General features: G+C 37.4%; 4 protein-coding genes, 1 long non-coding RNA gene and 1 pseudogene across 10 annotated transcripts; 2 read left to right on the top strand and 4 right to left on the bottom strand.

Moving 5' to 3' along the window:
- Positions 1–1,771: 1,771 nt before the first annotated feature.
- Positions 1,772–2,420, bottom strand: LOC147278241 (SKP1-like protein 4 pseudogene; annotated as a pseudogene).
- A 124-nt stretch (positions 2,421–2,544) lies between these two features.
- On the bottom strand, positions 2,545–5,316 carry LOC147278240 (Glycosyl hydrolase family 17 protein). Its single transcript, XM_086250054.1, has 5 exons — positions 5,138–5,316; positions 4,309–4,973; positions 3,736–4,062; positions 3,031–3,367; positions 2,545–2,933 (listed from the first exon to the last, which is right to left on the bottom strand). Exons 1-5 carry the CDS (start codon positions 5,223–5,225, stop codon positions 2,896–2,898), a joined length of 1,455 nt encoding a protein of 484 aa, XP_086106180.1. The 5' UTR covers positions 5,226–5,316; the 3' UTR covers positions 2,545–2,895.
- A 1,704-nt stretch (positions 5,317–7,020) lies between these two features.
- On the bottom strand, positions 7,021–11,255 carry LOC147278239 (uncharacterized). 2 transcript variants are annotated; one of them, XM_086251416.1, is made up of 5 exons: positions 11,127–11,255; positions 10,520–10,581; positions 8,234–10,423; positions 8,015–8,123; positions 7,021–7,745 (listed from the first exon to the last, which is right to left on the bottom strand). In XM_086251416.1, exons 1-5 carry the CDS (start codon positions 11,236–11,238, stop codon positions 7,129–7,131), a joined length of 3,090 nt encoding a protein of 1,029 aa, XP_086107542.1. In that variant the 5' UTR covers positions 11,239–11,255; the 3' UTR covers positions 7,021–7,128. The 2 variants fall into 2 exon arrangements, with proteins under 2 accessions (XP_086107542.1, XP_086107543.1); XM_086251417.1 differs by having other exon boundaries at positions 8,015–8,111.
- A 1,941-nt stretch (positions 11,256–13,196) lies between these two features.
- LOC147278238 (uncharacterized) lies at positions 13,197–15,625 on the top strand. Of its 3 annotated transcripts, XR_015123424.1 has the most exons (5): positions 13,197–13,456; positions 13,619–14,117; positions 14,233–14,846; positions 14,921–15,011; positions 15,179–15,625. It is a non-coding gene; the product is annotated as an uncharacterized LOC147278238 (long non-coding RNA). The 3 variants fall into 3 exon arrangements; XR_015123422.1 differs by having other exon boundaries at positions 13,619–14,846; XR_015123423.1 differs by having other exon boundaries at positions 13,619–14,846; positions 15,174–15,625.
- Positions 15,626–17,522: 1,897 nt separating this feature from the next.
- LOC147278237 (Sec14p-like phosphatidylinositol transfer family protein) lies at positions 17,523–20,769 on the top strand. Its single transcript, XM_086249621.1, has 6 exons — positions 17,523–17,686; positions 18,671–18,791; positions 18,930–19,106; positions 19,218–19,316; positions 19,399–19,644; positions 20,078–20,769. Exons 2-6 carry the CDS (start codon positions 18,729–18,731, stop codon positions 20,375–20,377), a joined length of 885 nt encoding a protein of 294 aa, XP_086105747.1. The 5' UTR covers positions 17,523–17,686; positions 18,671–18,728; the 3' UTR covers positions 20,378–20,769.
- Positions 20,770–21,141: 372 nt separating this feature from the next.
- Positions 21,142–24,980, bottom strand: LOC147278236 (Erythronate-4-phosphate dehydrogenase family protein). Of its 3 annotated transcripts, XM_086249619.1 has the most exons (4): positions 24,395–24,481; positions 24,001–24,083; positions 22,920–23,731; positions 21,142–21,709 (listed from the first exon to the last, which is right to left on the bottom strand). In XM_086249619.1, exons 3-4 carry the CDS (start codon positions 23,625–23,627, stop codon positions 21,476–21,478), a joined length of 942 nt encoding a protein of 313 aa, XP_086105745.1. In that variant the 5' UTR covers positions 23,628–23,731; positions 24,001–24,083; positions 24,395–24,481; the 3' UTR covers positions 21,142–21,475. The 3 variants fall into 3 exon arrangements, with proteins under 3 accessions (XP_086105745.1, XP_086105744.1, XP_086105743.1); XM_086249618.1 differs by lacking the exons at positions 24,001–24,083; positions 24,395–24,481 and adding an exon at positions 24,689–24,980; XM_086249617.1 differs by lacking the exon at positions 24,001–24,083.
- Positions 24,981–27,386: the final 2,406 nt, after the last annotated feature.

Here is a 27,386-nt window from a genome sequence, read left to right as displayed (position 1 = left end):
ATTGATCCAGTGGGCAGATATTCACAAAACTAAACTTATTTAAGTGAAAAATTTATCAAATTTATACCCACATAACACACTCCATAGTATAATGGGTATTATCCTTACCCACCCTACCAAAGTAATGGGTTACCCAAATTCAACCCAAAAACCCACCATTCCTGTTTTTTTTTTTCGTCTTGATTTTAGTTTTTTTTTTTTTTTTTTTTAAATCAGCTCGTAAAGTATATAGTTACATACTTACATATTAGGGTTAAATACAAAAATGGTCCACGAACCTTACAGTGAATCTCAATTTGGTCCACTAACTATAAAAAGTGTCAATTTAGTCCACGAACTTTTCAAGTTGTATCAAACCAGTACAAATGTTAATTTTCATCAAAAAATTAACGGAATTGATCACATAAAAATGTGATGAACGGACTAAAATGCCTTTGAAAATGTGGTCACTTGTTGTGCACATGACTAGTTTTCGTTAAATTTTTTAATGAAAGTTAACATTTGTACTGTTTTGGTACAACTTGAAAAGTTAGTGGACTAAATTGACATTTTTTATAGTTAGTGGACCAAATTGAGATTAACTGTAAAGTTCGTGGACCATTTTTGTATTTAACCCTACATATTATTATGAAGAATTACAATTATATAACGTATCTCTTTCTCTCTCCTCTCTCCGCTCCTTATTTCTTATTTTTTTGGCCAGGCTTTGCTCCCTACTTCAATCATGTTGCAATATATCAAATATTGCAACAGTTTAATTGATCCATTAGTTTTCGACCAAAAAAATTTTGATCAATTAATTTACATTTTTCAGTTTAATTGATCCATATTTTTTTTTCATTCATTAGTTTAATTGCAATTTAAATTTAAATTTTAGGTTCATTATACTTGAATTTAATAAAAAAAAAATTAAAAATAGAGGATTTGGGTAAACCACGGGTATTATCCATACCCGCCTAGTTTTTATACGGATATTAACATGTATACTCATACCCGTCCCATTAACCAATTATCCATACCCACACGTCCCTAATAGAGTAGATACCCGAATATTAACATGTATACTCATACCTATCCCATTAACCAATTACCCATACCCACACTACTCTAATAGAGTAGGTACCCGCGGGTACCCAAACCCACGGGTAAAATGGCCATCCCTACTAGACACTAGTAGTGGTGGGTGAGTGCATGTGTATGGGTCTTTATGTGTTTTGTTTATGTCCGAATTCAATCTTGGATAGATGGTTGCTCTGTTTCTTTCTTCCTCTGTTTTCTGCAGAGCCTTCTTTCTAGCATATATCTTCTTTAAGCATTTAATTTCTTTTGGAACAAATTGGCCTTGGAAGCCTCAATGACAGTAAAGAAACACCAAACTGTAATATATAATTGAAAAAAGAAAAGTATAGCAGTACCAAACTGGCCTTGGAAGCCTCAATCACAGTTTGCTTTTGGTCTAGGTGAGGAACATAATTTTTGCAACATTCCAAGGCCATGCTTTGCTATATTAGGTTTTCTTATGTAAGCACTCTCCCAATAGCACAACTTTTCTATTTTTGCAATTAATAACAATTAATATTATGATTTTTACTTGAATAGAATTCCATTACATTCTAGGTGAAATGTATGAAATTCTTTTAAAATCCATGTGGAATTCTTTAGAAATCTATGTTGAACTAAAGCAATCACATAACATAAAAAACAATGGTTCAGTTAGAAGACCTAAAACATCAGCTATTCTCCATAACCCCTAGAAGCAAAATATGATGGACCCTGTAACATATCAACATGTTACAAACTTACAACATTCGTATTATGTAACCAAAACATTGTTAAGAAAGCCATGTGCTTCAATCAAATGCCCATGCGTTCTCTTGACGGAGCTGAGCTTCTTCCTCAGGTGTGTAGTCATTCTTGATGTTGAAAATCTTGCGGATCTCTTCAGGACTCTTGTCCTTAATCCTGTCTGCCATAGCTTGGCTCGTAAAATCCAGTAGGCTCTTAATGTTGAGATAGTTTGCAGCCAAGATGAGATTGGAGAGTACGCCCAGCTCGACCTTCACGAACTCAGAGTCCCAGGCCTCGATGCTGTCCTTGTCAGCATCGCTCCCTGCCTCCACGTGCTTCTTGCAGTACTCGATGACCTTGGCTACAATACTGCTGGTGACATTCGGCAGAGGAATCCCATTGTCAGCGCACCCGTCCTCCACCATATGCTTTATGGTCTGCGATTCCAGAGCCACCACCTCTTCCACCTCGAACGTCTCTCCGTCCGAGCTCTTTAGGGTTATCATCTTCTTCTCGGACGACATCTTAACTTCGGTTTTCAAAGATTGAGATTTTGGGAGATTTTGAGGGATTTGTGTTTCAAAGGTTTGAGACTGTGAAAGGTTTGGGTTCAAAGCTTTGAGAATTGGGGATATTTATAGGAGTGAAAGTAATCCTAACCCTACCGTGTAGGAAAAGGAATAAGTGTGATTTTTTGTTTTTTTCCTTTTCCTTTTAGGAATTGGGAAAGTATACTACCACATTAATACACAACAATTAATTGGTGCATAAATTTTGCACATCAAACTCTGCATAAATAGAGAGAAACAATACAATTCGCAAAGGATTTTCAAATACAGATTTGATTGCCAACCATGCACATCAAACTCTGCATGCTCTCTCACTTCAGCTAAATATATAAACAATTCTAATTTCTTCACAAGCTACACAAAACACTCCGGAGCATAATCAATGAATCCTAATTCATATGCATACATAAAGGAGTTGGAATACTGAAATTCCTCCATAAATTCTCAGTCTTCCCAATTTCCTGGAGGTTTTTAGCACTCTGCATGCCACCTTTATCTGTTAATTCTGGTGACATACAAGCCCTCTATCTCTATATCTTTAGGTACTCCCACCTGGGTATTTGCAGCCATCATAGCCTTCAAAACAGAAACATCAATATCAATGCTTGAATAATCCATAGGGCTAGCTTTACTTGCACAAAAAGCAAGTTGAGTAGAACAGAGAAAATTTTACTTGGATTCTTGTTGGAGAGTGTAGCTGTTTGTGAGAAATCGCAATTCCAAGGGTCCCGACCAGCAGTTTGATAGAGGAGATTCATGGCATAAGTAGCATGTGATGCTACTGTGTTTGGTTCATAACAAGGCCCTCCAGGTTGAATTGGACTGCAATCAAAACCATGTCCACAAACATAATCTATGTTGGCCTGCAATTGGGTATCTGATACTCCGGCCTTAGGCACACACCATGCCCCTTTCTTCGGCTTTGGAGCCGGTGATGGACTCACCGGCGTTTTGGGTGTTTCTGAGGGAGCAGAGGGCGTCTGGGGTATTGCTGAGGGCGCAGATGGGGTCTAAAGCAAAACAAATTAATCAAAGTTAAAATTTAAAAGCCACAACAAAAACAACTACAATGAAGAATGTGAAGCTATAAGGTGAAAATTGAGAATTTGAAAAACTAGTCAAAACTTGTGCCCTTTAAAGTGCAATTTTTTGGGTTTTAGAAATATAACTCCCTCCAGCACCACTTGACAGAACTCAAACACTAGTCTAAGGGCATCAAGGACTACTCGGGGAGATCGCCAACACTAATTGGGGTTTTATTTCAAAAAAATTTCATAAAATTGGCTAAGCCTAATGTCTAAATATTGATGGTATCTATACATAGGCTAAAATGTCCACATACATACTAAAGATTGATAATTTGATAAGACAATTTCACCTGGCTACTACTCTTGGAGAGGCCAACATCATAAGTCATGGTGAGGTCAGGCTTGAACAGACCAAAGGCTCTCTCAGAGCCAGGGCCAGGCTTCAAGTTCTCATCATATAGTGCAAAGAAGTAAGTGTCCACTGACTTCCCTGGCATCAATGGTGTCCCAACCATGGATCGAAGGTGTGCAATCAGATTACCGTTATACGCTTTGGCGTACTCAACACTCGGACCCACCTCATTGCTGTCTCCTTTGTACGGCCAACCAGTCTCTGCAACCACAATTTCTACATCCTTGAATCCCATAGCGTTCAATGCAGATCTTATGGCATCCACCTGCAGGGAATTGGATCATTTTATTATTTATACGAGAACTAAAGTGAACTTAAATTATTTAGATCCAAATTTAGCACATAAATTTGAAATTTCTAGCATAAATCTTGTTGTTTTGATTAAGAATTAGGCTATTTATTGGGTCAATTGGTCCCCATCTATTCCTCAACGAAAAAACGGTCTTGGACCGGACCCACCGGCCCAGACAATTTAGTTCAAAAAAACCGGGTTGAGGACATGGAACTATACCTGAGCATCGAACATGTTCATGTACTTAATCTTTGTGTTGGAGTCGAACCTCCCCTCGTTCGGCTGGAATAGACAAAAAGCCAGAGTCTCGGGTCTCGGGTCGCTCCGGTACGCGAAATACGGGTACGGGTTGATTGCAAAAGGCGAACCAGTGTCTTTACTAAAACCCAGCAACGCCTTCATGACGTCCCCGAAACCGGGGTCGAAGCTTCCAGAAGACGGTGGCTCAGACTGCTTAAGCACGGCCATGGAATGGACGGAGGAGACCTTAATCTTCCCGCCCAAAGACGCGGAATTGAGGGCGTTTTCGACATTTTGCATCGCCGGAACCAGCTGAGTTATCAGGTTCTGGTCGCCGGAGGTGAGGACCTCGTTGCCGACGGTAATGAGAATGATGTTGCTCGCCGGGTAGAACGGAACCACATTGGTATTGACCCAGTTGTTGGCGAAATTCGGGTCGGATGCCAGAGCCGGGATGTCACCGTTGGCTGCTCCGATGACGATTCCGACGCCGGTGCCGGCTAAGGCTTTGATTATGGCTGGGTCGGATCCGTAAAGTCGGACCTTTTGGATTGAGGTGGATTGGAGTAGCTTGGCGGTGGCTGACGGTGGCGGGAGGTTGTCAGCGACTTGGCCGTAGTTTACGCCAATGAATGATTGGCAGTCTGCATTAAAAAAAAAAAAAAAAAAAAACTTTATTTAACCTCTGAAATTTAAAAACAGATTATAAGTTGATTATGTTCTTAGCAACAAAACAGAGCGTTTCAAACAAAGAAACATTTTTTTCTTTAAATAAAATTATTAGAACGAATAAGAATTACAAACTTACTTGCGAGGTTAACGGTCATAATGAAGAAGGCTACTAGAGTGTGAAAGAGCATAGTTGCCATGGCTGTAGAGCGCTCTCTGTTTCGCATGGTACACAGAGTGCTCTGTTTCTGAAGGCAACGAAGTGTGCAAGAATGGCAAGAAATATATGGTAGGGAACAAGAAGACTTGAGGGGCAAAACCGTAAAGTGATCTTTCGGTGGGCTTCAACTTTACAAAAGTAGTTTGCAGTTTGCACATCTCAAGTTCCACCGCTGCTAGTCTACTCTGTATATGGAACTCGAATCTGTAAGTTTTTGCGTAAGTGCGACGCCTACGTAGCGTTGCTTCTGTAGTTCTGTAACTTCTGTTTGATTGATTTTTTTTTTTATCGAAGTAAATTTTGAAATTTCTTATTGTTAGTGCTTCGGAGTTTGGAAAGGTAAAGACTTGGGGACAATGATTCGTGAATTGTGAGTGTGATAAAAATGAAGAAAGTAGCTTTCTTCTCCAATGCGTGGAACTTGGAAGGGACGTAAATAGCCTTTCATTATGACTGTCAAATACAGACACGTTTCCAGTTCCATGAATTTATAATATTCTCTAATGTAATATTGAAAAAAAAAAAAATTTAAATCATTTACATTATGACATTCCCAGAAGAATTATTAATGTGTACAGTACAAAGTACATGTTTTTACTTCCTTACTAAGGAACACCATGTCCTTTTAGAACGTGTGGACATTTCCAGCTTAAAAGCACTTAATTTGAACAACATCGAAAGTTAGGCATATTCAATAAAAGCACACTGGAAATGAGCTTCTCATATAATAGTTGAACATTGATTTGTTACTTTAGGAACGAAAAGGGAAGCCAACTTTAAGAACTTTGAGAATAAGTGGTGCACAAGTAAACTTTGAATAATATAATAACAATAATGTTAAGAAGATCGATTTCAAACATTCAAAATTAAACTTTCTGCCTACTTATTTGTCCTTGCTGAAAAAATAATCATATGTAACAATTATTTGTGATCTTCCTTTTACAACATATATGTGTAATTCACTTTTACTTGATGAGCTCACATATATTATGAAATAAAGTGGTCACATATGAATATCATATACTATAATTTCTTATTAATCATTCATTACAATGTGATACAAAGCTTGGAATAGAGCAGTGTCTATTTATTACTTTTTTCTGTTTTGGGGGATGAATCAATCCTATCTTTCCTTTTATGGAGGGATATCAATATCATGGTCTCAGATTGCAGTGAATGATTAGAACAGAAGCAGACACTTACACAGTTACACTCACAGCACAGTCAAGCAAAAGAATATGATACATTTTTCGTAAATCCCCTCCACTTTATTAGACCATCAAGGTTAAGTAAACTCAGTGGCTCATCATTGCCCTTGCAAGTTCTTATTGCCTTGTGTTGTTGTAAAAAGCATCTTTAGCACCGGCGGAGACCAACTCTGTATGATTCATCCACAAAGCACCTTTCACGTCAATGTCCAAGCTTTCTTTAACATTGAGAATAGTATGGGATTAAATCTTAATGGTTGCTTGCAACTTTACACAAGCACAAAAGTAGAGGGATAAAGAGAGAGGTTTTCCATAGTTTTTAAATCTTGGGCCAGTTGGGCTTCTTATCTTGGGCCGGGTGGCCATTGCGGATCATCCATTTGGATATTGGACTGCCTGGTTTCAGAGGTAACAAAAGAATAAGATTGAATTCAAATATGATGAAAGTAAGATCATGAAAAAAGAGAAGCAAATAGGAAAACATAATAAAAAATCTTGATTACTGGAATAAATCCTTATAACAAAACAAAAGAGAACAACAATTACAAATTCATTGAATATGAACTGGAAATCCTTCAATTAAGGATTACAGTATAACTTATATATATTACAAAACCAAATAAACCATGCATAATCTTTGGAAAAAACAAAAAAACAAAAAAACAAACAAACTTTGCTCAACTTGTGCACTAATGGAAATTCTCACGTATGAAAGAGGTCTCTGGTAAGCTCGTCTACAAGTCCGCTGAGCACAAGCCTCTCCAAATCTCTTATAACTTCATCTACTTCAAGAAACGCAAACATTGTCTCGTCCCAACCCAAGTCCCACATACAATTCATGTCAGGCTCTCTGTTATGCATGTCACTTTCCAGCATTTTAGGCACATAGTCCTCAGCTTCACATTTCGTTTTTCCATTCCTACCATAGAGTTTCAGCTTTTCGAAGTCCTTATGTAGTTGTTTAACCAACTCATCTAAGGACTGTATCTTATTAAAACTTATTGATATCTTCACACAAGGATGAACAGCGAGCTCTTGCCTAATCCCTTTTCGTTTCATCACTTCATAGCCGCAGTCTAATGTGAGCTTACTATCTTCATCTTGGCAGCAGTCATGACCAGCACTGGCATGAAGAATGCCAAAAGGGATTTCGAGCTTGAAAAGTGCCTCTGCTGTGTTGAGGAACAGCTGACTCTTAATCACTATCTGCCTGAGCAGGTTTTCACTTTCTGTCAGTGGCTCTTGTTTTCTGAATTTGAAAGTTTTCTGGTGCTCCAAATGCACTGCGTAAGCAATGTCCACGCTGTCTTCATGGGTTCCTGCAACTTTGAAATATTAGATTTCACAAAAAAATTTCTTACTTTCAAGCATATGTTGCCCCTTGCCATTGATTATAGTTTCATAGGTATACATGTAATTTTTGGTGATGAATTAACATGAATTGACATCTTGGTTTTGACTTATCATATAGACAGCTCTGTAGCTTTTTATTGTCCCTACTATGGAAAGGTCTTTCTTCTCTTAGAAGGGTAATGATTTTTGCTTCTCTAAGATGGGAAGTTGAATTAAAAGCAGAGGTTGTACTTACCATTAAGTGCATTTGATAAAGTTATGCACTCATCATCTCTTAAAACAGGTGCTTGATCTTGCTGATTATTGGTTACTACCGAGACTGAGTTTTGCCACTGCATAACATCCTACAAAGCATTAGTAAAGTGAGTTCCCCACCAATTTCGCATTGAACGAAGTTTTGTGAATGAAGTTTTGTGAAGTTATAAATTTTCAGATTTTGTAAAGATGAACTTACACTGTCATTTGGAACTAGAGTTTTTGGTTCTTTGAGGCTTTGGAATTCATCTTCATTGGGACCATACAAAGTGGAAGCCTGCTTGGCTTCTTTCTGTAGGCTCTGTGCCAAATCTAATGGTTGAGTGAGTGCTGTTGATTTGTTGGATTTAATGATGCGTGGCTCTGCTTGTTTCAACCTGCTGGCTCTAACCTTTTCTGCTCCATTGTGGCCACCGAGTTTTTCATGGCTTCTGCGTGTCACTTCCTGTAAAATGGAACTCTGATGTCTTAGTGGCCTTGTCAAGTTATTCAGCGTTCCACTTCTTCTGCTCACTACTTCATCGATTCTTCGAGGGATTTCATTTTGATTCACTCTTCTAGTTTTTGCTTTCTGTAAGGGTGCTACATGAACAGATTTCTCCTCCATAACTGGTACAATGCCAGATTTTTCTCTTGCCTCTGGTTCAGGATCTTGGTCGTTTGGGGAAAAATCTTTCATATCGAAATTCAACTCATCAGAACTTTTGATTCTGACATAATTTTCATGGTATGTACCATTTGGAACTCCTTTGGACTGCACGGCATCAACGGCTTCTGCCATAGTTTTCTTATTTACTCTGTTTTGATTTATATGCGGCTGCTTCTTTTGCAAATTTTGCTTGGATATCATTTCACTTCCTTTTTGTTTTCTAGCCTGCAACTTCTGTTTTGCACTCTGCTGCTCCTTCTCTCCTCGACGCTTCTCTTCTGGTGGCTCTGATTTCCAAATCATGGATGGCTGCTGGAGTTCAAAATTGTTCTGTGAGTTCTGCTGATTGCTTGGGAGAAGCTTGTTTCCATGTTGCTTTTCCAATTGAAGAGTAATTTCCTTGAACCCTGTTTTGTTATCCTGCTTTCTTTCTTTTTCAAGATTATCCTTTCGATTTCCAGTGTTTTGTTTAAACTGCACGCTTTGCTGCTTATCTGTTTTGATGGTTGTCTTTCCTGATCTTGTCACTGGATTCGTTCCTGCCAATTCTTTCCAGGGTGGTTTTCCATCATGAATAACCATCTCAAGGCTGACATTGTTGGCAAGCAAGTTTTTTTCTGCTTGCAAAACAAACCCAGTATTCTGCAACAAAGGATACTTATTGCCTTCTACCACTTTTTGTCTATTTGTGGGTGCCAGTGCCAGATTCTCCATGTCCCTAGTCTTAACTCCAGAAATCTTACTGCTTTCCTGTATTATTTGCCCTACTGCCAACCTTTCTCTCTTTGGCTTGGAACTGGAGTCTTTCTGTGTGGTGTACTTTAAGTCTTCATTCTTCGGAAGCTCACCCAACCCCATTAGTTTTGCAATTACATTTGGAATCCTTTCCTTTTCTGGCTTAGACTGTTTCTGTCCTGAGAATGTTGATGGATTCTTGACCTCAGGGCTATAGCTGACTAATTGCCTGTGAGAAACTGATGTTGAGGTTACTTTGCCTTGCTTTTCATGGTTGAAGTTACTACCTTCTGTAGAGTAAGTCAGAGCTGGCAGCCTTTGCTTGAGGCCTGTCTTTCCAACTTCTTGGACTTTACGACCATGTCTTGATTTCTTGTCAAAGGAGAACCTTGGCAATGATAGATCCAGTTGCTTCTGCTCAGCTATTTTGACAGTGTTGTCATCACTATCTTCATCTTCGTCTAGCAATGTGATCCGGTTTTTCCTCTGTGATCTGCTGCTCATGTATTCTGAAGCTTCCTGCAGGTTTGCAAGCATTCTCAATGACTCTTCCAAATCCGCGGCTCCTCTCAATAGTTCCTTCCCAATTTCTATTGAAAATCTATCAACATTGAGGCCATTAGAGCAGGCTCTTAGGATCTGGTTTAGTTTCTGTGCCCCTCTTGATATTTCTTCAATATGGAGTTGAGAAAGGTTTGGGAACTGGGTAGTTGAACCCCAGTACCTATCCACACTACTTCCTTTTCTTTCCATTTTCCTGAAGTCTATGGATCCCCTGCCAAATTGATTCAAAAATCCCAGCATGGAACTTCTGCTTGATGAATCTGTTCTGCTGAGTTTTCCTCCATTCTCAAGTGCAAAAGCCAAGGCCCTGGACAGGTCTCCTATTTGTTCCGAGCTCCGACCTCTCCCATAAGCAACAATCTGGTTTGAAGCTTCTTGATTGATAGGTGTTCTACTACCTCCACTAGACCTGTTGTGAGTGTTCCCAGTTCTGAAGCCAGTCTACAGGAGTGGAAAAAACATATCTAAATGAAGTTCATTCTGTCTGCTTGAATAAATAAATTTCATATTACAACAATTTCAGGTTTGATTACTTACTGGTTCATGGGTTCTTGTATCCCTTGATCCTCTATAAGTTTTCTTGGAATAAGCATATGCATCTGTATGAACACATGATAGGGTGAGATAGGAACCGAATTATATATCCTATAGCTAGCTTAGATTTCTAAATACTTGTCTAATTTGTTGCAGTGCCTAATAGATGAATTGTGTACAATGTTTGTAATATTTCATTTTCTTGAACCTATTTTAATTTGAGAACCCAAACACACCAATTTTATAACAAAGAAACTATGAATACTTGCAGACCTGTTAAAACCTTGTTCGTTGGCCCATTACATGACTTCCTCTTATAATTTATAAACAAGTGAAGGCAAATTTGACAGTGCTTCCACATGTGGACTCTGTTTTTGGACAAAAAAGGACAAATAACTGGATTCTTTTCTTCCAAATTGTGTTTCACATTTATACACTTGTTGCTGCTTTAATCATGTAGCTTGCACTCAAAGCATAAGAATCATGATCCCCAGAAGAATATGCTACTTGGCTAAGTGCTATAGGGATTTAACTGCAGCCTTAATTCAAACTCTTTGCATGCTAATCATGAACATTTAAATATTTCTCAATGGGGTTGATATATACTTACCTATGGCCATTGGGTTTGAACGGTTTGAGCTCTGAGCTGGTGCAGCCATTCGTTCCTTCCTTACCCGCAGATCATCAAGCAGCTTTTGAGCAAAATCTGATCTCTTTGCCATGGTTGTGCTTCCTTCCAACACAGACTTACAATTGTAACTACAAACTGAAAGATGTATAGATTGTGTTTGGGATATATTAAATTCTGCTTTCTTCCTTATTTTTTAGTTGGGGGGATTCTTTCAAAGTTGGGTGAGGTGTGATGTCCATTCTAAAAAAAAAGACTTGATAAGAGTTTTGAAACTCTTTATATCATGGAAAGGTTGACGTGAACGTCATCCCTCTATCTCTCTCTGTGTATATTTTGTGACATTCGTGTTTGTTCCCTGACAGACTTATATTCCAATCTAAGCAACGGCAGAAGTTTCAAAGGGCTTCTTCTCTTCCAAGCTTTCTTTATCAGGAACTTTTTACTGTTTTGCTTGGTTTTCATTGAGTAGTATCTGCTTCTTCTCTCCATCAGACTAGTCTGTGCGCATTTTGTGTTTGCTACGCGATTCATGATGATTTAGAAGAAAGTGAAAAAAATGGAAGGCGTGTGATTGACGACAAACGGTAATTGGTCAGTGCTATTATGCTAATTCATTTATGAAGGGTTGAAACTGACAAATAAATAAATTAATTACATAAAGTAATAAAACCTAATTAAGTGTATGGTCAGCACACGAGCCAGGTTCATGCCTACATTATGATTTGGGAATATAGAATTTAAAGCCTTATATTAGGGAGAAAAACTATGACCCAAAATAGTATGATATATTACCTCTCTTATTTATGTGTTTATTCTCATTTAAGTTCTTCAACCAATTCACTTTGTCGGAGTACATTCTAAGTTCAAAGTTCCATTGATAATAAAAAAAAAAAAAAAAAAAAAAACCAACTCACTGATATCTACATACTTCACCTAGCTTTTACACTATTTTAAAAATAAATTTTAAATGATAGATTTAAAAACTAAGGATAGAAGTTACCAACCAATCCATTTTCATTTCACATGCTTACATTTGCTCTTCCTACTTTAATTCTCATCACATGTGTGCACATTCTTCTAATTTGTTTCATCATTAAGAAAACATTATTTTTCAAAGGTAAGGTAAAAAATGTTAATTATGCCTCTTTTTATATTAAGCAAATTAAATTTAAGATTTAAATACTTTTTTTTAACAAATTATTTAAGATTTAAAGAGTAATATAATAAATAACTTAAGACAAAAACATAACCATCTATTTTTGTCTTCCCACATCTTATTTTGTTTCTCCCTATTGTAATTTTCATTACTTTTTTTTGTGAAAGAAAATCGAACTTTAAACCTATTATATAACTTAAATCTTAATTTATTATTTTATCCCACTCTAATCACTTGAGTTAACTCTGAGTTTGTAACTTTTTTTTTGGATAAAGCAAAAGTTTACAACTTCCATGCTTTACACATATTCAATGTGATGTTACTAGTAGTTGGTTAAGACCCATAAGAGGAATTAATAGTCTTAATTTTGAGTTCGATTGGAATTAAAGTGTCCTTATCATTTTTTTGGGCGATAAAAGTTTCCTTATCATTTCACATCCTATGTACACCCTAAATACTGTCTTGCTTTCATTGCTTCCAAAAACAAAATTAACAAAAAATGTATATTTGGGCCTATATGGAGGAGGCTTAGTCCTGAAAGCCCAGCCCATGACTAGATTTCCGAACCAAAGTTGGTCGTATCAACAGTCAACCAATGACCGATCAGTTCAAAAATAAAAAACCAATGACCCGCTAGGCGCCAGCATGCACACGTGTTGTAAGTTTGTAACTGGAAAAGAATAGCTCATCTATCCAGAACCTTCTTCGGATAAGAACCGTCGATTCCTGCCGTAATCTACGGCCCTTGAAAAGCCACATTTTTTTTTTTTTTTATAACCATGGAAATTCACCGTTAATATTTTAGTCCGTTCATCTCAGCCGTTGGATTGTGATATAGAGTCCAATATAAATATACGAACCCACCAATCTTTCCCATCTACCGTGTTGTTTATATTAGTTGTTCTTTTCGTCTCTCGCATTTCTCATTTCCTGAAGATCTATTCATGTAGATCTTTCTTTCTTACTTTCTCATCTCAAATTCGACCGTAGCGATTCGAGATCCACGTTTCGGTGTTCGTTGCGTGTATTTCGCTCAAAGTTTCGGTACCGTTTTTGGCTATGGATCTGTATGTCAAATCGTCTGAATCGTCACAGTCTCGTTTTTGTTTCGGGTCGGGAAAGACGGGGAATCTTCCATCATGAGTTGATCAAGGTATGCAATAGATCCGCTTCTATTCGCTTGAAAATTGAAATTTCAGTTTGTTTTTGGTAGCTGTAAATTGATCTGTACGCTCCTTGACTTTTGTTGGTTATGTATGTATGTATGTATGTATTGGTTTCTCATCCTCCTTTATTCCGTTGTTTTTATTTTCAGACGCGTAGCCATCACTGATTGGCTGCGGAGCGATTGCTTGATCGAGCTTGTTTGAATTTGACTGATGGTTAGATTGTCGCGGTAGAAGAAGAAGAAAGTCTGCGGAAGTTAGATGTTGTGCTTGGTTTTCTACCATCTCATTTTTTGATTGTAAAATATGGAAGATGATGGGAAGCGATGAAAGAGTGAGATCTAAGTAAGGTATATATATATGATGTGTGAAAATGAGTGTTGTTCATAGACCTTTGCCATGGCAGGTGCGCTTGCATGGCAGGTCAAAAAAGCCCTAATAAATTTATTTTTTTTGGGTCTTTGGGGGGAGATGGCACGGTGTTATTTTTTTGGCTCGGCTCTCCCCCACTTCTGCGTGCTCTCTCTCTCTCTCCCCCCCCCCCCCCCCCCTCTCTGCATTCTCTATCCATTTAGAAGGCAAACAAGGATACCAATTTAGCTACTCATTGCAGAAATTTGGTTGGTCATCACGGTTACAACGCAAAAGGTATTAGTTTCCATTTCCTAGTCCGTGACTAATTTAATCCAGTTCACAACCGATTGAAATTCTTCTATACCATGGCAATTTAGTTATTGACTCTATGCTTCTAAACACTCTGCAGAAAATCTACAAGAAAGGGTATCATATGATTCCACAGGTTGACAATTAACATTCAATTATTCCAAATTTCCAATATCATGTTATAAAGGTCTTGCATGTTTTGTAAGAGAAAGTAGTTGCCCACAGTGATATCTGAAAGAAACCATTGAAACTTTATCTGCAAGAGAAACTATACATTTAGTGGCTATGTTCATGTTGCTGCTGGCCAATGATATTGAAAAAAAAAATAATAGTGAAACTGCTATTATGCATTTTTCCGTTTCTGTCAATTGTTCACAATCAGTAAAGAATATTTCTCAATCAAGGTCCAACTGATATTGATTTGCAATCCATTCATCAATGATTTTAGCCCTTTGAGTATGGAGGTTTTCTTGTTAATGAGTTTGTTTGTCTTTGAGTAGCTTTTAGAATGGTGATGTCATATTTGCTGTATTATTTAAATGAGAATGCATCAGTAATCTGGTTTGGAGTGGTGAGAGTAGTGACATGATCCATGGTAGGAAAGTATAGTTGTTGTGACATTACCTGTTAGCACACCAGAAATGGTTCGTGAATTGAAGATTTTGCTCTCATAATATGCTGCCTTCTAAGCCCAGCTTGAAGTGAGGATTGAAGGTGAGATGGTATTGGAATTTTTGGTTTAGATGATGTATGATGTTTTTTTTATTAAATTGGATCAACTAATGCAGGTCGATAAGGACTGGATTTGTGAATTGTTCACCATGTGTGAAGAGCGGTCTTCGGTAGCCTGATTTGAGGGTTATCTCAGTTGACATATAGGTGAGTACTCCTCTCTTGAAATGTTTCTTGTTGGTGGTCCTGTTTTTATCTATTCTATGTCTTATAGATGCATTTTATGATATACAAATATACAAATATAATGCTCCCCCAGTTCTTATGTTGAAGCATGGTAAATTTAATTACATTATGCTTTTGTGTCAGTCTAGCTATTCCTTGATGGAGCTGCTGCCTGATTGAGATGTAATTGGGGTGGAAATATGAGCTATTATTGTGCTGGTGTCCGAGGACCCGTTGTATCTGTTGAAACATACACAAGCAGGGCAATTGTTTCTCATACCTCTTTGAATTTAATTGATATCTTAGCAATTATTCAGCAATGATAGTCTCTTTCATTGAGGGAGTTTGCAATTCAGTTTGTTTGGAGTAGAAGGTATATGACAAGAAGTGCTGGGATTGTCTTGGTAGAAGGTAGAACTGAGTTTGTAAGTTCACTATTGTGGCTTGCCTAGCTCTACTGTAGTAGTTGTGAATGTGTTCAATTTGGCACGGAAAAGCTTGGTTTTTCATTTGAAGACGTGTTATTTAATTTTTCATTCGAATTACAAGAACAAATACAGCTCTGCCAGTCATATAAATCCTTTTACTATTTCAAACTGTGTTTTGCAGTAATGCGCTTATTTGGCTAGGAAGGTTTAGTTGAATAGTTTTGAGTATTTACATATTTCTCCGCAAGATTATTATCTACCAAAAATAAACTTCTTTTTACTCTTAATGTTAATTTGAGCTAGTTACTTCTCAATTTCTAAGTTGCAACTTAATTTCAAATTGTTTGTGTGGGTAACTGGGTGCGGTGTATTTCATTAATCTGGATCCATGAGCTAATGGGCTAGAGCGCCCAAACTAAGCAGTTTGGAGTTTGGTGGTTCGAGTCCACCTGGATCCGTCTTATTGTTTTGGACCTGTACCCAAATAAATTGTTCAAAAAAAAATAATAACGGAATTAATCTAAGGTTAATGGCCAAAAAAAAAAAAAAAAAATCCAAGGTTTTTCTCATTTCAGGATAGAAAAGCTCATATTTTCTCATTGCAGATTTTCATATCGGAAAGGGTACTCTGGTTTCTTTTGTAATGATTCCTTGCAGGTAGAGCATGATTCCTTGCTTGTGTGTGTATATATTTATATATTTATTTTCTTTTAAGCTTTACATTATTCAAGTTGTTATAAACTTATAAACAGCCTAAAACTATTATGTAAAATTCTGGTAAATTCTTACGTATAGGCTGTTGAATGTCATCACTTTTTGACTGTTTCAGTAGAAGGTTTCTTCAATCTGATTTTGCTGTTGTATACTTGTATGTATGAATCATGTTCGTGCATCTCATTTTGCTGTTGTTATCATTGCAAAACATGATGAATATGATACACCAAATTGATGCTCGTGTTCATGAGGATATAAAGCAAATACAATATCTGCTATTTGGTGCAAAAGGAAATAAGGATGGAGGTGTGAAATGGTTTACTTGGTAAAATCTTCTGATTATTGTTTGTCCCTCTCTTATCAATGTCTTGTATTGTGTTTATTTTGTTTTGTTGCTTCTTTTCTGTGGTCAGATTGTTTTGTTTCTTTGTTGAAAGAGTCTGTTTAAAGTTAAAGCTAGGGTCGGCAGAAATTGCCCTGCAACTTGCAAAGACGCAGCACCCACCAGCCACCACATATTAAATGATAGTCGAGACTCGAGACTTTCTTTTCCTCAATGGGTCCAGGTGGTGACAGACCCTCTGACAGTAAAACGCATTCAAACCATGCCTTAAAGTCAGTCATTCTCGTTTCCATTAAGACCTTCTAGAATTTATTTTATTTATTACATATATTTCAAATGAAAATAACTAAAATGCTCCAAAAAAAAAAACATATTTATTGCGTTGGCCTTTTTTAATCTTTTGCTGGGTGGATGCTCCACCAATCCATCTTCTCAACGAGTTCATTTTTAGTCACTGCCCTTAAAGGTAGTGAAACACTACCTTTCAATAAAAATTTGACAAATAACATTTTTTAAAAATTTAATAAAGAAAAATAAAGTAATTTTGTGATTAACTTTCACTTTTATCTATAGAAAATCCACTGTGTTTTGCATTCAGGTTTGTGATCTTGGTTTGCTGTGTTTTGCAGTAATGCTTCACAACTTACCTGAATGCAATAAAGTTCCAAGAAGATTGTTCAAACCTCCATTCACAACTCGCCACGTTGCAAACAGCAAACCAAGACCACAAGCCATTGGTTCTCTCTCACACGCGGCACACGTGCAATTGAATTGGGTAAAAAACTGACAAAGTGACAAGCAAGCATAGAACTTTCTCATTGCGGGACTTGGGTACTTGGCTGTCGTGTTTATTACGCGGGGTGGTTTGGCCTGCCTGTGATCGCTTGAAACGAGAACAGGCAGTGACACTAACATTGCCGCCACTAAAGCTTTACGAGTGAGTCCACTCGAGGAGGAGAGCCAAAATATCTGGACCTTAAAAAACAGACACTTTCGCAACTTCACACTCTCGCAAAGCCTTTCCCTTTCCTTTGGTCTGGTTCGTCTCTCCTTCTCATGTCAAAGTCATCACATTTTCGTGAACAACAAAATAAAATACTTTTCCTCTCTCTCTCTCTCTCTCTCTCTCCCTTTGGCCAGAGCTGAAGGTGCAAGGCATAAACTTTCTCCAGGTATGCTTATGCTCATCACTTTGCCTTATTCTTCCTTCTTTGTTTTTCTTTTTTGTGATAAAATTTTTTTCTGTATCTTTTACTCTGTTGCCGTTGCATAATTCATATGAAAATTTCTTTTACAAAAATACGGATTCTGGTTTGGAATCGAGAACGATCACCTTAATTTCACACTTGAAAACAGAGGAGAAGCAAAGTCAAGAAAATTGAGCTTGGAAAATGATGGAATACTCACTTTTGAGTTTTGACTACAAACGGGTGATTATTATTGGCAGACATGAATATATATAAATAGTAAATTCTGTTTCTGGGGTCCATCAGCCCATGTGCGGAAATATTTAATTCTCAAGGGTCAAGCTTATTCATTTATTTTCTTCTTCTGGGAATATTTTATGCAACAAAAAGGTTCAGTTTTCTGAAACAGTGAGGTTTTCATCCTTGGACTTTTTTTTTTTTTTTTGGGTCTTTCCTGGAAGATGGGGTTAGTTGATATACAGCGCAATTTGCGTGATTGCTCTTCATTTGTTTATCATTTTTCTACAATTGTTTGACTCTTGACTCTTGAGATGGTGGAAGTGTGGAACTACTACTCTGGTTGGTTTGTGATCAAAATTATATTATTCACAGAAACTATATAGATATCAGAATCCTCACCTTGGAAACTACGTAGATTAGATGATATGAAACCAATACTCAACAATAAATGACCTCCTAATGTTTATGGCCTTGTTGGTAAATTACTTATTGATTGGATTTCTCTCTAGTTTTGGGCATTTAACAAAGTTATGCTTCTAAGTGGCCAAAAAAAAAAAAACAAAGTTATGCTTCATTTTTTGTTATTAAATTGAATGCCAATGTGGCCTTGCTTTCTGATGCAATCTCAACTACATCTATGCAATTGCAAATCACAGTTATTTTGACTGCTAAATCTCACACCAAGCAGCTGACATGTTCTTGTGTGATGTTTGATGTTTGATGTAATAGGTGAAGTTGAACTCAGTTGCAGGAAGAGTGTGATATCAAACACTCTGTGTCTGTGACCATGTTTAGCCGCTGGAGCAGTTCTCAACATCAAGGGAATGATCCATTGCAGGCTGAGGTGAAGGTAATGTCATAATGACAAGTTTGAAATTTGCAAGTTGTGAAGAAAATAATGCTTTTTACCTTGCGATTCGATATCCTAATACACAGAAAAGATCTTTCTGAGTTGACTTCATTACATTGTATTGCAATTAAAATGCAGATCAATGAGCTTAAGGCTGCAATCGGACCACTATCCGGACGTAGTTTACAGTTCTGTACTGATGCATGCTTCAGGAGATATTTGGATGCACGGAATTGGAATGTAGACAAATCCAAAAAAATGTTGGAAGAGACACTCAAATGGAGATCAACCTATACACCTGAGGAAATCTGTTGGGTAAAAATGCTTTCCATACTATAAGTCTCTCTGTTTTATGTTTAAAAGCTTTGCTGACTCATGGCAAAAAAAAAAAAAAGCTTTGCTGACTATTTATCTGGTTATTGTCAGAGCGAAGTTGCAATGGAAGGTGAGACTGGAAAAGTTTACAGGGCAAATTTTCACAGCCGTGATGGGAGTTCAGTTCTTATACTGAGACCGGGAATGCAGGTATTAAGTGTTGTCAATTCACATTGCTAATTCCTTCAACTTTTCATTAGGCTGAAGATTAATGCTACTAGAAATGTTGCAGAACACAGTATCAATAGACAATCAAATGCGCCATCTAGTGTATCTCATAGAGAATGCTATCCTCAACCTTAAAGAGGGTCAAGAACAAATGGCATGGTTGATAGACTTCACCGGGTGGACACTGAGTACTACTGTGCCTATCAAATCAGCGCGAGATACCATCAATATTTTGCAGAACCACTACCCTGAGAGGCTAGCAGTAGCATTTCTCTACAATCCCCCTCGGATTTTTGAAGCATTTTGGAAGGTTTGAGTTATATTCTTCATGGTTGCGTTTCACTGCTTCACTGAATATCACATCTGTCGCAATAATGCCCTTTGGTTCGTGCACGGTGAACCATTCTTCAGATGCTCTGAAACAAAAAAAAAAAAAAAAAAAAAAGACAAACTCCAACAAACAGACCATTCTTCACACTGTTAAATATGAAGTTGATTGAGAGCATCTTTAATTTTTAACTTGTTTAAAATTTCAGAGTTGCTGCATACTTCCTGCCTGTGTATTTAGTTTTGCCTCAACAATCTGAGGTCGAATCACTGTTTTAATCCTGGAATCATTCAAATGGAAAAAAGAGTTTAGAATTTCAGAGTTTCTGTTTCCCTTGTCACTCTTGTTCTGCTTTTGTGTTCTTAGAGTTTTCTTTTACGCTAACTTGCTGTCTTGCCCTGTTCTGTTCATGCAGATTGTCAAGTACTTCTTGGAAAACAAGACATTCCACAAGGTTAAGTTTGTCTATCCGAAGAATAAAGACAGCGTGGAACTTATGAAACAATATTTTGATGAGGAAAATCTTCCTACTGAGTTTGGAGGAAAAGCCATACTACAATATGACCATGAGGAGTTCTCAAAATTAATGTCTCAAGATGATGTGAAATCAGCTGCCTTTTGGGATCGTGATGACAAGCCACAACATGCTAGTAACGGGCATTCCAGTGCCGAGGTGGCTCCTGAACCAGTGTGCCTTGCACCACCAGCAAGCTGAGCTGACTCAGCTGAGTCATCCCTATTCTCAGTGCAGTATATCATGATTAAGCACTAGAATCCTCCATACACCTTAACAGGAGCTGATAACCTTAAGCATATTAGAATAAGTGAGGTGGACTAACTGAATGAGATGGTAAGCCAACTTGAGCTATAGGCTAGTAACAATCCGGCAGGGATTTTATTAGTTCCTTGCAGACATTCTCTCTTGCAGCTGGTATTTGAGTGTTTTGGTGAGAGACTACATTACCATTTAAAAAAAAAAAAAATTCTAGCAATCATATATTATTTTATTGTACTTATTTCCTGGTAGCCACTATTTAATCTCAGAACAGTTCTGCAGACGATGTAATTTCAGTTCTATATACACTGAATAATTGGTAGTTTGCACAATGAGCACAATTAGATTCTGTGATTTATGCGAATATAGTTTCAATATTTCCAACAACTTGCGCATGTTCGCATATAGTTTCCATATTTTCAATTAAATAATATCGCAAGTCCAGCTCTCATTCACGATCACTGTACGCAAGTGGAGAGTGTGCCATCCATAATGTAGATATTGTTCTGTAACTTCTGTTGTTCCTATGCAAAAATGGTTGGACCGTTTCCATTTTTTTTTTTTAATAATGCAAAGGAGAGGGATTCGAACTTCATACTTTTTTCTAACTTTTATGCCATCCCAACACATGATGAACTATTCTTCTGTGTGAAAGTATTTTTCTTAGGCACTAGAATAAAGTTTAGGTCACCACTGAAACAATATGGCTAATGGCTTTACCTTTACTAGTTTTCCAGAAAGAGATCTTATTTACAAAGAAATACAATCTCAAGACATTTATATACTTAACAAAATGAAAGACTGTCAACCCTTTCCATTAGACAGGAACTGGATATCTGTCACACCCTTCTAAGCAAACGTTGCATCAAAAGTTTATGGAGAAAACACAAAGAAAAAAGAGAAATATAGCTGCCAGCTACACAAACAGTACTCAGTCAAAATCTCTAGTGTCCAAGATGCATGTCAAACACACAGGATGTTAGCTGCCTTCGGATTTCGAGTAAACAAAATATCTGGACATCATCCAGATTTAAGAAATCAGACCAGCCGCCTCTTGAAAGTCCGAGTGGTCGTTTGGTAAGTCCGGACCAGCAAACCGACCCCTATACCAACTCCAAGACAAATGCCAAGGCCAATGCCAACCCCAACTCTCACACCAGCATTGAACCAGGAGAGTTCACCATCTTCACCATCCATATATTCTGTCCTCCTCCAGTACATGCTGCTGTACTCTTCTTCATTCTCTGGCTTGTAGTCTCTGTATTCTGCCACCTGAAATTCAGGAAAAATTAGGGAATCTGACAAGGTACCCACCCAACCAAAGAATAAATAATGAAAAAAGAATCAGGGAAAGATGATTATTTGACAAAAATGATCCATAAGAAATGAAAGAAGCTATAAAGACTAGTTATTTTCCAACTTTTATCTCAACTCTTACATAAGATGAGTTCATGAGTGCCATCTTCAGACTATGCATGTACTCAAGTGCAGCAAACATGCAGGTGGGCTTCTTTTCATAAAATAATAAAAATAATAATAATAATAATATTAATGTCCCTGCTTGAAAAACTGTCTCAAAAAGATCGTGTACCGAGATGCTGGCAGTAATTCATCATAAAAGTACATTTAAACCTTCCAACCCCCTTGGGGCTTCTTTCAGACCCAAGACACCAGTCACCTCCAATTTACTGCACTTTATAAAACCGAATGAATTTGACAAGCTGGATAATCAAAGGGGAGAAGAGGGAGAGGGAGGCATGAATCAAGGTTAACTAGCTAGGTACGAGTTGTTTATGGACCCGAGACACAACTTATGAACAAGCCAAGAGTGCTGTCTACAACTACCCAGCAGAATGTGGGCCCCACAATGACAGACCATCCTCCATGTGTCTTTGAATGAGGTCAATGCACGTCTGACTGTTGCAAAACAAGGAGGGGAAAAACAAAGCAACAGAAAACAAAATGGGCAATTGAGCACAATACAGACTCATCACTTGAAAACTGTGCCTGTGCCCTACCCATATACCCATGTGCCATGACACATTTAAGATAAGATTCTGTTTGCAAGTCCTTGTTTAACAGTAAGGGATTTATTTAACAAGAAACATGTTTATGGGCAGGGAGCACAGGCAGTCACAACAAAATGGTAACCAAAGCCAAAGCAACAATTTCCTCATACCACTATATAGTTTTGGATCATGGAACCATGCCTCCCACGCAAAGAGATTGTTCGAAAACTTAATCGATGGATGACTAGGAGGACTTGAGAACCAAATACCAACCCTTACAAACAAATACCAACTCTAGACTGAGGCACTAGATTGAGCACAATAAACTATTATGGGAGAATCAAGAATCTGGCCCCTTACAACATGCATATACCAACACTGGCCCAAGGCAGCAGATAAACGCAATTAAGGCAAAGAAATAAAGAGAACATCACAAAGTTTGAGTTTCAATATCAAAAAAATTCAGTATGTACCTCCATATCAAGTCTAGGAGACGCATCTTTCTGGGATTCAGTCGTCTCATACTCGGGAATTGCATCCAACGTGCCCTTCCTATTATGCTTCTTCCGGAAACTAAGCTGCAGGGTCTTGGTTAAGATGATTGGTGTTCCAGAGAAGGAGCCTGCAATGTAAACCTCAATGGTTGGTGCAGGCAATTCAGTGCCACCAAGATGTTTCCCCTTCAAAAATCCAGAGCCAGCAGTGATCTCTGACTCACAATTCATGCTCCACCGCTTGGCATTGTTTTTCGATTCCCCAACGAAACCATTGCTATTAGACATATCTAACACCCCAGAGAGAATGAGATCTTCTTTGTCAAACACCTCAAATTTCACACTTCCCGTCAACCTTATGCTGTCTGTATTCACAAATGTGGCTTCTTCAGATTTCTTATCTACCCGATCCCTTCTAAGATGTGAAGAGACGCCTCCAGAATAAGTGCTACTTTTAGCACCATTGACTTCCAAAAGGGTATCGGGGCTTAGAGGAATATGGTTGAGAATCAGAAACTTGGGTGTCGAATCATCGACCTTGAAGTTGCTGACCCTCACATAGAAGACTCTCAAATCAAACCAAGGTGAAGATAATTTACTGCAGGGCTGGAAAGGAGAGTATCTAATAATCTGGAGGCCATGATTGGCAACTTCACCATTGTTCTGTGTTTCATAAGGACCACCCATGATTGAGGAGCGTAGTCCTCACTGAAATCCCTCAATATTGATTAAAATGGCAGTATCATTGTAGTAGGAACCACACAAGCTGAACTCAGACTGGCACAGGAAACCTGTTAAGAAATAACCAGAAGATTTTCTATTCATGTAATCACAAACAAAACAAAGATCCTATAATTCACTTTTATCTTTATGTTTCTTTGCAAACAAAGAAAACCCCAGAAACCCAGAAGGTCAAACCCAAATCCATTATACCAGAACCTGGCAAAGTAAAAAGGTTGCATTGCCAGGTGAAAAGGTATTTGAAGGGGGGAAAAAAAAGGAAACCCCAATTTTAGGAACAGAAATCCTTAGAATGAGGAAAAAAATATGACAAACTCACAACTGAAAGGGCATACAATCCAGCTATACAGGCTAATAAATAGGATTTGAAAAGAAAGAATATGCTTTATAGTCACTCTTCTCCTGAAACAAACACAAATCTGAACTTCAGAAAAAATTTTAAAAATATATATTATATATAAAATGGACAGAAAATATACTGCATAAAGATATAGCAATTCAATCCAATTTGAATCAAATATCAACAAAAAACTGATGGAACAAGCTGAGAAAATAGCCCATGCTCCAAATTAACACCAACATCGGAAATTCAGGAGTAAAAATACTTTCTTTACAGATTTAAGTTGGGAGCTTATCATTGAAAGAACATAATCTTAAAAACGAACAAAAACAGAAATTTAATTTTCTCAGAACATGTTAGTAGGGAGACCCACCAGCAGCCCTTGGAATTAGATAAGCTAAACAATTCGCATCTCCATCTTCAATTCGTTCAGTTTCAAAGGAAAGCAAAAGAACTGAAAAACCCAATTGAACTCTGTAATTATTTTTAAGAAAATATTAAAACAAAAACAAAAAGAAATATAAAAAAAAACAGAATTAGGCAAATAACGCACACGTCACGCAAGCGGCCAAATGGCTCTCCCTCTAGAAAAATACAGAGCCACGAACAAATAAATGAAATGAAATTTATAAAAAAAAAAAAAAAAAAAGAGAGAAAACAAGCTTACCAAGTAATTGTTTCAATTCCATCCACAACCACACAATCCCAGCGAATCAATCAAATCCTTATAGAGAATGACTTCCCAGATCGCTTTCCAGTGTCAACCTCCAACTCCAAGGTGAAGGCTTTTGATATTTTCAGCCCAGAATTCTTGGCCAGCAATAACAGGATGACCCAAGTCTCCAAAAATACACCAGAAAAAAAAAATTTTCCCTCTAATTTAAAATAATGAATTATTTTTGTTACTTCTTTTTTGGGTTGAAAAAAAAAGTTGAGGTGGGGATATTCTGGAAGTCTCCAAAGAATTGTTTGAAATGGCATGATGGGTTTTATAGTGATGCGTGGTAGTAATCTTGAAGCAAATGGGCGTCTCTGACCTTTCTTACTATCTTATCCAACTGGGAGACAAAAAATTTGCACTCACGAGTCACGAGGCTGCTGTCTTTGAAAGGGATGGGCAAAGCTTACTGAGAAATTAATGGCTTTAATCTTTTTTATTCTTACTTTTTACTTTTTTTTAAGGTTCAAGTCGTTTATAAAAATTAAGGAAAAAAAGCATAAAATCATGGATTCAAGGTACAGAAGCAACATGTCAGATCAAAAGAGGAAAAAGAAAAAATCATTGGAATTAATAAATAAATTAACAAGTAATGGCAAAATAATAATAGAAAAACTGCTCTTATATCGCGCGCATTGGCCATTGTGAGTCTTGTGACGTTACGTTGTTAATGTTTACCTTATTGACTGGGCTGATTTGGGCCTAATGGCAATTTCCAGCCCAAATAGTTTGGGCTTGCAGAAAGACCGTAAGAAGTCTAAATTGTTCACACAGGGCCCAAAAGCGGCCAAGTCCAGTGCATGCTGATTCAGTTTTAGCGGCAAGGGGCATAAATGGCTGAAGTCTGAAGATAACTGACGTAAGCCAAAAAAAAAACTCACCTACTACAGTGTATACGCTTTTTACATCTATATTCTTCTCACCACACGTTAAGTCATATACAAAAATACGCCCATTATATTGAAGTTTTTCTCATCGTAAGGAGGTGAAATTGAGTGTTGGATTACCCCCATTTGTTGTTCAACGACAACTCAATATGATAAAAACTTAAAAACAAAACAAAATGGTACAACATTCTTAATTAGTAGGTGGGCCATTAACTCCTCATGGCTCCTCTGCACAATGCTCTCCTGCCTACATAAATTAAGTAATGGTTATTTCTCACAGTTATTTACAATTACCATCACCATAATATATCACTTTTCACTTTTCTGTGGTACTGTAAAATTGTAAACTGAACTACTAAAGTAATTATGAGATTAATAAAATCAATAGATACTTAATCAATATAAAATACGTCCGAGTCCTTTCTTTCTTTCATGTTTTGCCTAAGTTTTGAGTAATTTAATTAGAATAAATTAAAAAGGTTTTGTTAATTTGTAGGTAGGTAGGTAGGGATAAAATGAAGGGGACCCTTTTCCCTCTATTGTTGTATATATTTCATTCAAGCAAACAGTAATCAGTATCCTCTATATCCTTCATTTACTTCTTTCTGGCCTTTTCCTTCCAACCAAAACCCACTTCACTTCTTCACTTCCTAAAGGTTCTTAATTGCCAACCAGATGGCTGCTTCAATTCCTTTGCAGAAAAAAGTGATTAATTAAGCTCTCCATAATTACATTAATTCTTTGAAAGAAAAAAAAGTTGCACCTCACAATGCCACATTATCACATTTTACTATTTTACCATCGGCAGCTTGCTTTCAAAGGTTTACGACAAGCACCGCGCCTGTCCACAACTTTCCACCAGTCGTGTGGACTGTGGATGTTACGACCAGTCGTGAGGACTGTGGATGTTACGACGACTATTACAAATGTTGACCTTTTGTCGGTCAAACAAATCTTAAAACGTTCTTTCGGCACCATATTAAAAATGTTAATATTGTGTGGGTTTGTGTTAGACTGTTAGTTACTTAGTTTTGCTCATCATGAAGCTTTACTTTACTCAAGGCTGCTGGAAAGAAAATTATTACATACAACACGTCGTATATATTGTTGTATGCGACGTCTTTTTCACATTTAACACTGTCACGTAAATAATGGAAAAAAAAAAAAACTGTCACGTAAATCATTATGGTATAATGAATGTTTTAATTACTGTTGCATACAAAATTTAAAGATTGATCATTTGTAACTTATTTGCTAATGTGGGTAGACGCATTATTCTAGAGTTAAAAAATCGACATGGTTTGAAGCTTGGGGCCAAAGTTAAGCAGTTTACCCGTTGTAATCCTATTGATTTCCATGCATTATTCTTTTCCATCATATTTTTGGATTGTGTTCTTTAATTTCCTCGTATGAATGACGAGAAAACCGTAGGTTTTGATTCTGTACAACATTCATCATCATCCATCAAAGGTCAATCTGTGGAAGGACTAGGTAGAACTCAGAAGCAGGCTATCAAAGCTCAAAGGCGCGAAACCCGGGGAAGCGACACAGTTGGTCAGACTGAAACACTGAGTCTGAAGGGTACAGTACAAGTGCATCAATCTTACCCACGTCAAAAAAAAAAACCACCTGCCCCTTTTAAATTTTCATAATAACATAAAGAACCCTCCTTTGGCCTTTGGTTCAAGTGTTCAACCCTAAAGCCCTACTAAGTCTGACAGAAAATAAATAAATAAATAAAGCCTTAATAAGAACCCTGA

Source organism: Dryas octopetala, chromosome 7 (assembly GCF_963921425.1).
Source record: "Dryas octopetala chromosome 7, drDryOcto1.1, whole genome shotgun sequence".
Lineage (NCBI taxonomy): Eukaryota > Viridiplantae > Streptophyta > Magnoliopsida > Rosales > Rosaceae > Dryas > Dryas octopetala.
Note: the sequence above shows the minus strand (reverse complement) of the source record. Positions and strands in the feature narration are given on the sequence as shown.